Source organism: Myotis davidii, unplaced genomic scaffold (genome assembly GCF_000327345.1).
Source record: "Myotis davidii unplaced genomic scaffold, ASM32734v1 scaffold77, whole genome shotgun sequence".
NCBI lineage: Eukaryota > Metazoa > Chordata > Mammalia > Chiroptera > Vespertilionidae > Myotis > Myotis davidii.
The window spans coordinates 6,005,606-6,016,552 of record NW_006289713.1 but is presented as its reverse complement, the minus strand read 5'-3'; the positions used below and the strand labels follow the sequence as shown (position 1 = coordinate 6,016,552).

Below are 10,947 nucleotides of genomic sequence, written 5' to 3'. Positions count from 1 at the left end.
CACCCCACCCCACGTCTCCCAAAAGCTGCCTCTGTGCTGTCAGTTGAGTCGCCTGGCATTTCAAAGCTGGAAGAAACCTCAGTGTCACCTGGTAAACCGGCCGATTTCATAGGCAAGACCCTGAGGTCTAGAGAGGTTAACATGCTCCCTGCTCGCTTATCCTGAATGTTCCAGGCAGGGCCAAGGCCCCAGCAGGTGTCCTGCCTGGGGGCTCTTTTCTTGTCTCTTTTAATTGTCATAGCCTGGCGGAGTAGCCTAGGGCCGTGGTTGGCAAACTGCAGCTCCTGAGCCACATGCGGCTCTTTGGCCCCATTGAGTGTGGCTCTTCCTAAGCCTTAGGAGTACCCTAATTAAGTTAATAATGTACCTACCTATATAGTTTAAGTTTAAAAAATTTGGCTCTCAAAAGATCAATGCTTGTACTGTTGATAATCTGTGAAATGGGATATGTGACATCAGCCCAGCCAAGTCATTGTGGGGGTTAAACGAGGCAGCACATGGAAATAAATCCAGTCGCCTGGTTCCAGGGTCATTGTCTGGGCTCTGAAATGATAACTCTTGTCACTATAACCTTAGCCTAGCCAAAAGGCTTATCTGTGTGAGATCAAGCATCAAAAGGTAGGCATTTGTAGGAGTGGTTTCGCTAAAAGGCTTGGTGTCTGGATTTTAGATGCCAGAGGAACACTCGTAAATGTGTCCTAACAACCTGACCCTGACGTTTTTTGGCTCACAGCACGAGTTCTCTGCAGCACACTGCTTTCCCTCCCTGTCCTCTGTGTGACGTGTCACCTCTGTTGTCCTTGCTGTGGTCGAGCAGAGCCTGCAATGAATGAATGACCTGGAGTCATTCCTGCCCCTGTGTGCTCAGGAACCCTGTTCTTGTTGTAGGACTGTGACCGCTCTTACGATGGAGGGAAGCCGGCTGACGAAAGTATCTCGACCCTACAAGATCAGCGAGTCTTCAAAGGTCTGTGCATGGTCACTCACCTCCTGTGCAAACTGCCTGGGAAGTGTGATTGATGTTTTTCTGATGAGCCCATTCTTCATGTAGAGACTGGCTTTCTAGTGGTGGTGGTGTTCATTTCCTTAGAGGTAGCACAGGCCAGAGTGGAAGAATCATAAAATCAGGGAGCTGGGAGGGGAGGGATGGGAGAGACACAACTCACCTCATTTACTCTGCACCTCAACCCTGACGTGGGTGGGACAGGATGAACGCCATTCCCCGCGTGGGGGCTCAGAAACTCCAAGGACAAGTCCATTGAGAAGCCAGCACCGACTTTGTAGTGGGGGCAGCACATTGCATACCTGGATGTTAAGGGCCCAGGGTCTTCCCCCGACATGACTTTCTGGGGCCGTCGGAGTAAGGGTGGCTCCCCAGGGCTGGGCTACCAACCTGTGTCACACTGGGTATATCCAAATCACCCTGGGAGAAGGTGAGGGTGTCTCATTAGAAATGCATGTCTGGCCCAACCTCATACCTGCTCAGTTAAACTCTGAGACCTGGGAATCTGTGCCTTCATCAAAATCCTCCAGGGCCTGGGAGCAGCCCTCTCCCCACAGCTGCATAAGTAAGGATTGGGGGTGCCTGGTTTTCAGGACAGTCTTCACTTCCACCTACCTGCCTCTTCAGTCAGTACCACCCTCTTTTCTTTAAAAGTGGCCCTTTTTGGAGATTAAAGTTTATGGTTACCTTAGATCATTTTCAGTGAGGCCAATGTTTTCCCCAAGGGGGGGTGGAATTGGTTTTGGGGGTATGGAAAGACTGTTACTCTTCTTATGTTTAAAGCACAGCTGTGCATATCGTACATGCATGGACAAACAGAACGTGTGTGGTGGTCACAATTCCATGGGGGATATTAGAAAAAGAAAACCTTAACAGAAGATTGAAAAAGAAAGATTGAGAAAGACCACATCAGATAAAGGGATTTGTGGAGAGACCGTGGATTTGAGGAAAAATGAGAGAAAGAGGTTCTGCAGATGTGCGTAAAAGAAAGCTGGGTTGTAATTTTCAGGGGAGCTCAGTCTCCTGAGAAGCGGTTTCCTATTTCCTTTTGCGTGTCCTGGGAAGGCTTGCCAAGCCTGGCTTCATCTGCTGTGAAAACCCAGGAAGGTCTCCCTGCTGTCTCAAAGGGGCTTTGTTTCGAGCTTGGCTGCGGAGACGGTGTCACTTTCTAAGTGTGATAGCGCTGGGAATCTTGGTCCCTGAAAGCCAGGCTCTGAGTTGGTTTCTTTCTGAATCAGAGCTTTTAGGAGTAGGATTCTCTACCTCTTGGTTCATTGCATTTATATTCCTAGCTATAAGCGTACCTTGATTTTCTAGACATTAACACACCCATGTAGCCTGTACCCAGATTGTAAAAAAAGAAATTACCAAACCTCTCCAGTCCCTACATTGCCACTGTCCCGACTTCCAACCCTGCAGGTTTGCCTGCCCTTGAACTTTATGTAAATGAGCCAGAGGACAGGCGCTCTTGTTGTGCCTGGCTCCTTGCACTTAGCGTTCTGCATCTGAGAGTCTCGCCCAGCTGGTGCGTGTAGGGGTAGATTGTTCCTTCCCGGCGCAGTGGAGTCTCCTATCAGGCGACCACCGCTGTTCGTGTAACTATTCCAGAATGTGTTGATCCATTTTGATGCTGCATTCTTCTGTTATGAAATACCCCGTACCTGCTGCGTCTGTCCAGTGTTAGCTCCCGAGTCCCTGTGTTTCTCCCCCCACCTTTCCTCGCCTCTGATCAAAGCACTGACATAGAAAACAAAGGCATAACCGGGATTAATACCATCAGAGAATGTTGGAGGCCGGGACTTCGAAAGGATACAGAATGCTGCCAGTCTGTTACTGATGCCCCTTTAAAACCGGGAAATGGTGTTGTCTGCTTTTTGAACCTTCTATCTGCGGCAACACCAAAATAACCAGGTGCAGAATTAAATGCGCCTACTTAGCATGGAGACCCGGTTTTAGAAGCAGCGCTACCCTTTTCCCTGCCCTGGCTCCCTGCAGCAGATGGTGCCCTGCGCAGCTGTCATCCGGGCTTTCCCCGCTATCCGCCCTGGGAGCTGTTTCCCTTTTTACTCAGCAGTGTGGGGTCATGTGTACCCCAATTTAAGTCCCAGCAGCTTCCTCAGCTTAGAGACGACCAGGGGCCCAGGGTGGGCAGACAGCCCACCTGATGCCTCTCCCTTCTCTCTGGAGCCTTTACTACTACAGGGGAGCCTGCTGCTTCGATGCTTTACAATTTCCTTCCTTCAGTCCACACCTGAGCGGGGCCCCAAGCTAGTGTGTGATGGAGCCCAGACCATGCCTGCTTAATTAGAAGCCAAAACCAGGCCAGCCTGGCTCTCTCTGCTACTAAGCAGAATATGCAGAGCTATCCACGTATGGGACCCAGGAGAAACCGTCCTGTGACGTGAGAGCAATGAGCCGGGCTCTCTAAACCCGAATGGGAAGGAAGCTTTAGTCTGGTGTCCTCGTCAGAATGCGAGGCCGTTGCCCGTGCCTGTGATGTAGGTGGAGCATTTGATGTTGGAATTAGCCAGGCAAGGCAGACAGGCAGGACCAGGGGAAATAAAGGACCTCAATTACAGATGTGTTAGAGGCAGTCAGGAGCAGATTGCAGGGGCTGTGGGGGAGGGAAGGAGGGGAGGGATGAAAGCCACTGCTGAAGGATACATGTTGACAAGAACCTGTAAGAATTCGGGGACCTGGAAGCCAGTCACACAGCTGCTCACATCTAAGCCCTCAGTCCATCTTCCTTTCCTCAGTTTCCCCTTTTCAGGCTTAGTGCCCAGCCAGCCCCTTTGCTCAATCGCCCTCAAACCGACTCACTCCCTAGCTGATGTTTCTGAAGGCCTGCTTTTCCCATATTGAATGTTCTTGTTGTTTTTATGGTGAGGAAATAAGCAGGTGTGCAGTATCCTGAAAGCCCAAAGCATAATTAGTTCTCCAAGGATTTGGAAACTGTTGTCTAGGTCTGACATATTTTTGTATCTTCGAAAGCACATGGCAGGCATCTAGCACCGAATAAGTGTCTGCCAATCGGAGTCTATGGGATGGATTCCTATTCATTATTCACATTAATTGATCTGTTCATTGTAGTGTAGCATGGCGATCACAGGTCTGGGCTCTGGAATCAGACCTACATTCAAATCTCAGCTCTGCCTCAATCACAGTGGGGCTTTGGGCCAATTTCTTAGTCTCTCTGACCTTAGTTTTTCTCATCTGGAAAATGGGGATTATAATACCCGTTCTCTCAGAGGGTTTTTGTGATGCTCGAATGAGACTGCATGTCAGGTGCACGGCACAGGGCAGGGTACATGTAAGCCCCCCAAAAAGACAGCGTCTCTGCATTTCACATGCAGTGTATCTCTTTCAACCCTGCCGTGGCTGGTGAAGCCATGTTTCTGGAAGGAGGGTCTCCAGAGCACTTAGTCTGCATCACTGGAAACGGGGGTCTCTTTAGCATAACCACACGCCTTTCTAAGACACAGAGAAAGCTGCCTTCCCCGGCACAGCGCCTGAGTAGGGGTCACAGCGCCTCAGTGGGGGTCACAGAGCCTCAGTGGGGGTCACAGAGCCTCAGTGGGGGTCACAGCGCCTCAGTGGGGGTCACAGAGCCTCAGTGGGGGTCACAGAGCCTCAGTGGGGGTCACAGAGCCCCTCAGCCACCTGAGTGGTGGGTATCCTCGTCCTCACCTGTGAGATGAGGAATTGGAGGCTCAACCGCGACCACATAGCCAGTAAGTGGCAGAGCTGGATGCAAACTGCGATTCCGGCTGGCCTTAGAGGCTGTGTCCGAAGCCACTTCTCTCTCCTGACAGGACAGCATTTTTCAAATCGATGTGCCCCTGACCCACAGGAAGGACGGGAGGGAAGGAAAAAAGAAACCTTTTAGGAATTTTATTTATAAAGAAGGAAAAGAGAGGTAAGAGGAAGAGAGGAAAGAAGGAAGATTGATTTTAGGAATTTTTAAAAATATATATTTTATTGATTTTTTTACAGAGAGGGATAGAGAGTTAGAAACATCAATGAGAGAGAAACATCGATCAGCTGCCACCTGCACACTCCCCACTGGAAATATGCCCGCAACCAAGGTACATGCCCTTGACCGGAATCGAACCTGGGACACTTCAGTCTGCAGGCTGACGCTCTTTCCACTGAGCCAAACCAGTCAGGGCAGGAACTTTATTTACAAAGAAAAAGAAGAAGGAAGATATATCCAATACACATAAACCTTGTTTCCTGCAATGTATTTTGTTTCCCAGTCTCCTTCAGTCCACTGTATTTATTTGTTCATCCTCACCTGAGGATATGTTTTCCCATTGATTTTTAGAGAGTAGAAGGGAGGGGGGAAAGACAGAGAGAGATCAATTGGTTGCCTCCCACACATGCTGACTTGGCGGAGTGGGGATGGAGCCTGCAACCCAGGTATATGCCTGAATCGAACCTGTGACCCTTCAGTCTGTGGGTCGGCGCTCTAACCACTGAGAAACCGGCTAGAGCCATTCCCCTGTATTTAACGTGCTGGTTGTGTCCCACTAGATTGACTCCTGCAGCAGTGCGGGGGCAGGTTGGCGCACTTCCCCTCTCTGGGCCCGGGTGCGAGCCCCTGACACTGCTCTCCCACAGGTGTACCACTGGGCTGAGCACTCGACCACAGTGCTGCAGCGGCTGAATGAGCAGCGTCTGCGGGGCCTCTTCTGTGACATCGTCCTGGTGGCCGACGAGCAGCGCGTGCCGGCCCACCGCAACCTGCTGGCCGTGTGCAGCGACTACTTCAACTCCATGTTCACCCTGGGCATGCGCGAGGCCTTCCAGAAGGAGGTGGAGCTGATCGGCGCCTCCTACATCGGCCTCAAGGCCGTGGTGGACTTCCTGTACGGCGGGGAGCTGGCCCTGGATGGCGGCAACATCGACTACATCCTGGAGACGGCCCACCTGCTGCAGATCTGGACTGTGGTGGATTTCTGCTGCGAGTACCTGGAGCAGGAGGTGAGCGAGGACAACTACCTGTACCTGCAGGAGCTGGCCTCCATCTACAGCCTCAAGCGGCTGGACGCCTTCATCGACGGCTTCATCCTGAGCCACTTCGGCACACTGTCCTTCACCCCCGACTTCCTGCAGCACGTCTCCATGCAGAAGCTCTGCGTGTACCTGAGCAGCAGCGAGGTGCAGCGGGAATGCGAGCATGACCTGCTGCAGGCGGCCCTGCAGTGGCTGACGCAGCAGCCGGAGCGAGAGGCCCACGCCTACCAGGTGCTGGAGCACATCCACTTCCCGCTCATCCCCAAGAGCGACCTGCTGCACCGCGTCAAGCCGGCTGTGTGCTCGCTGCTGCCCCGGGAGGCCAACTGCGAGGGCTTCATCGAGGAGGCCGTGCGCTACCACAACAGCCTGGCGGCCCAGCCGGTCATGCAGACCAAGCGCACGGCGCTCCGCACCAACGAGGAGCGCCTGCTGTTCGTGGGCGGCGAGGTCTCCGAGCGGTGTCTGGAGCTCAGCGATGACACCTGCTACCTGGACGCCAAGAGCGAGCAGTGGGTCAAGGAGACACCCCTGCCGGCCCGACGGAGCCATCACTGTGTTGCCGTGCTGGGGGGGTTCATCTTCATCGCCGGCGGCAGCTTCTCGAGGGACAATGGAGGGGACGCAGCGTCCAATCTTCTTTATAGGTATGACCCCCGCTGTAAACAGTGGATCAAGGTGAGATTAAAGCCAGATTCTTTCTTTACTCTTGAGGACTTTTGATCTCTCTCTAACCTAACCTTGACTGCTCCTCCCTTCTTTCTGGCCTTGACCCCTTCCTGCTTCTGAAGAAGGTGTGATGATAAAGTGACGAGCCACCTAATTCCCCGCCTCCCCGGTGCCTGCACCTGGTTGGGGGAGTGAGGGCCGACCTGCAGGGTCAGTCTAGAACTTTCTGCACCTAGAAAGGTTCTAGGTTCTGTGCTTTTCTAATGTCGTAGCCACCAGCTCTGTGTGGCCGCTGAGCTCTTGAAATGTAGCCAGTGGGACTGAAGGACTGAATTTTGTATTTGATTTCACTTTAATTTACATTTGTGTGTAAGTGGCCACACGAGGTTAGAGGCTACCCCATTGGATGTTGCCGGGCTAGAGATCTGACCCATAGAGATCTGACCCATAGTTCAAACATTCTTGCCGTGGCTCAGAGTCTCGGCCACGCTCCTCTCTGGAAAGGTGTGGAGCTGGTCCGAGGAGGCCGTGAAGGCTCACATCTCCGGCAGGTATGGTGGCTAATTCTGGGAAGAGAGTGGGTCTTGGCGTCAGACCTGAGTTCACATCCCAATCTGGCTAAGTCGTAGCTGGGAATGTCAGACTAGTCCCTTGCCTTCTCCAAATTTCAGCTCCTTCCTCTGGAAATGGGTGGGAGGAGGGCATCGACCTTCCAGGTTCAGGGCTTGTATGTAGCTCATGTTGATTGGCCGGTGCCTGGCAGAGGTGAAAAGGTGTTCCTTTCCCCCGGACAAACACCTCTCTAGACCACACCTATGAAAGTCGGTCTCCGTCTTTATCCTCATACCTCAGTGGCTTTACTTAACGTGGTGTTGTTCTGAGCTCAAAACTCAGAATGGACTCTGCTGATCTTTCGATTTTATTCTCGAAAATCTAAAACCACCCACCAAGGGGTAAGTGCTGATGCTAGAAAGAGGCTCCTGGCTTTGGAACCCATCCTCACAGCTGGGTGGCGGTGGCAGCCTGAATGTATGGTCTCCTGCAGGACTGGGTTGCCTTGTGTGTTCTGCTTGGATTATTAAAAAAAAAAAAAAAAAAGTTGGGTCTTTCGCTGTTTAATTTCCTGTTGAGTTCCTCTTTCTGCCTGTTAACACAATGGCAATCAGCATTCATTAAAAAACTATCTGAGGGGTTGGCAAGAGGAAAGATGAATCTTTAAGAAATCACTATGTCAGCAGTTATGAACTATGTGTCTTCAGAATTCAAGTACATGAGGCTGGCCATGTGGCCAAACAAGTTTGGGGAGCTGTGTTCTCCAAACCCCTTTTAGGGAGTCGCAGTGTCTTGAGGGTCCTTGGGGACTGAGCAGTCCCTCCTAAAGGCCCCTTCTTTCTTTAAGTCCCCTCCGCCACCCTCACTTGGCCACTGCCTCGCCCTCTGGGCCGCGTTCCATAGAACACCTTTGGGAAGTGATGCTGGATGTTGACGCTGCCCAGGGTTCGGGGAAGGGAAGGTACAGGTGTCTTGCCTCTGCAGGTGGCCTCCATGAACCAGCGCCGTGTGGACTTCTACCTTGCCTCCATCGAAGACATGCTGGTGGCCGTCGGTGGCCGGAATGAGAATGGAGCTCTCTCCTCAGTGGAGACTTACAGTCCCAAGACCGACTCCTGGTCCTACGTGGCCGGCTTGCCGAGGTAATTGGCGGTTTTGTGCGAACTCTTCCAATGGGACGACTTTTGGATGACAGTTCAGTTCGCCTCACTTTCTGGATTTTAAGGCTTCGAATTCCAGGAAAAATCTCCTGGCTTGTAAATAACAGTGGGTAGACCCTGAGAGGCAGAGGGCGTGGTGGTGACGAGTCAGGGCTCCTGTTTAGGCTGACCTCGTACAAGTGTCAGCTCTGCCGTTAGGACAAACATCCCTCAGTTCCTGAGTCTGTTCACTTGCTGAGTTTCAGGGGATAGGTACCCACCATTCCAGACCCATACAGAGTAGTTTCCCTGCCCTGAGGCCCCTGGTGCTCCACTGCTTCATCCCTGTGCCCAACCTCCGAACTGCTGGCCACCACTGACACTTCCTGTCTCTCTGGCCTTGACTTTTCAGAACCTTATGGTTGGAGTTGTACTTCACTTCATTTCCCATTTGTTAAATAACTTGATCAGGTACCTGTGTGTGCCTCAGTAGCATGCTGTTGCTGTTTCCAGCCCTTACGACAGTGGTTCTCAACCTTCTGGCCCTTTAAATACAGTTCCTCATGTTGTGACCCAACCATAAAATTATTTTCGTTGCTACTTCATAGCTGTAATGTTGCTACTGTTATGAATCGTAATGTAAATATCTGATATGCAGGATGGTCTTAGGCGACCCCTGTGAAAGGGTCGTTCGACCGCCAAAGGAGTCGTGACCCACAGGTTGAGAACCGCCGCCTTATGAGAAGGAAAGCAGTCTTGTGATTATGCCCATCTCTCAGGTGGGGAAATGGAGAGGGGGCAGAGCTGGGAATTCTTGCCCAGGCAGTCTGGCTGCACACCTGTCTGTTTACTTCCAGTGCGGTGACAGCTGCCATCCATAAGAGTTCACGGGGTGCCCGCTCCCTGCATTAGCCCCTCAAACCCTCACAGGCCCCTCACAAGACGACAGGTTGTCCCCCTTTTGAGAGGAAAAGACTGCGGCCTCAGCTCCCGGAGGCCTCCCCCAGGACAGCACTGAGCTCCCTCTCTGTCTCTGTCCATCCCTCCACAGGTTCACCTATGGCCACGCAGGCACCATCTACAAAGACTTCGTGTACATCTCGGGGGGCCACGACTACCAGATCGGCCCCTACCGCAAGAACCTGCTGTGCTACGACCACCGGACGGACGTGTGGGAGGAGCGCCGGCCCATGACCACCGCGCGGGGCTGGCACAGCATGTGCAGCCTGGAGGACCGCATCTACTCCATCGGGGGCAGTGACGACAGCGTGGAGTCCATGGAGCGCTTCGACGTGCTGGGCGTGGAGGCCTACAGCCCGCAGTGCAACCAGTGGACCCGCGTGGCCCCGCTGCTGCACGCCAACAGCGAGTCGGGCGTGGCTGTGTGGGAGGGCCGCATTTACATCCTGGGCGGCTACAGCTGGGAGAACACGGCCTTCTCCAAGACGGTCCAGGTGTATGACCACGAGAAGGACAAGTGGAGCAAAGGCACCGACCTGCCCAAGGCCATCGCCGGCGTGTCCGCCTGCGTCTGCGCCCTGAAGCCACGGCTGGAGGACAAGAAGAAGAAGGGCAAGGCCAAGAGGCACCAGGACCGGGGCCAGTGACGCCACCGTGCCTGCTGGGACCTGGTCCCCACCGCCACCTCCCAGAGTGTCCGTAGGCCAGCAACGACTTCCTAGAACCCTGGAACCATGATGTATCACTTAGCAGCTTTTTTTACTTTTATGATTCTTAGTATTTCTATACTATCACCGTAATCGATTAAATATTCTACGTAACTTTACATAGTATCTTGCTTGAGTAATTAAACCTCGGCCTAGACAGGATGTATCCCCTTATGTCTATACAGGGCTTCTCTCCACATTACAAATTCTCGCTGCCCGAGAGTAGCGAGGGCAGGGGTTACATAGAAATGTTTGTAGTGAAACTAGATGCTTCGGTGGAACATTTCAGATCCTCCAGCCCTGAGCCTCCCCAAACCTGGCTGAGCTTTTAAAAATGCAGATTCCTGGCCCCCCGCCTCAGACTGACTGAATCTAAAGCTACCAGGAGTGGTGAAGGGAGTGGCTGGAAACTATTTAACCAGTTCCTGGAATGACTGAGCATCAGCCACATTAGGGAATCACGGACAGGGTCAAGTGCGTTTGTTTTTATAAGTGGGGACACAGGGACCTGGAGAGGGCGAGAGAGTGACCAGGGCTCACCAGGTCACCTAGGGAAACCTGGACTTCTCACCGGGGAGGTATCCCCCTGAGGATTTTCTTACCAAGTGACTGTTGTTTCTGAATTCTCAGTTTTCCTGGTTAGTAATCTTCCTGAATTCCAAAAGGGTTTTAAGTCATCAGGGAAGAAGGGAAAACAAGGCCTGAAGCTCTTTATATACATTATTCTACAATTTGTGCTTTTTTTTTTTTTTTTGACTTTCTCCTTTTCCTGGCACCCACTGTTTCTGATGTACTGAGCCCCCAAACCTACATTTATTTCTCAGGAAAGAAAAAGGCAGCACCCTAGGATTTAGCACTGTTCTCTGACTCCAGCTCCTAGAAGCATTTCTTGAAAGCGTTT

The 10,947-nt window shown here is 52.2% G+C and overlaps 1 protein-coding gene across 1 annotated transcript; it reads left to right on the top strand.

The window, feature by feature from the left end:
* Positions 1-888: 888 nt before the first annotated feature.
* KLHL36 (kelch like family member 36) lies at positions 889-10,165 on the top strand. The gene is made up of 4 exons (XM_006762236.2): positions 889-967; positions 5,624-6,697; positions 8,225-8,382; positions 9,431-10,165. The coding sequence occupies exons 1-4, from the start codon at positions 908-910 to the stop codon at positions 9,984-9,986; spliced, it is 1,848 nt and encodes a 615-aa protein (XP_006762299.2). The 5' UTR covers positions 889-907; the 3' UTR covers positions 9,987-10,165.
* Positions 10,166-10,947: the final 782 nt, after the last annotated feature.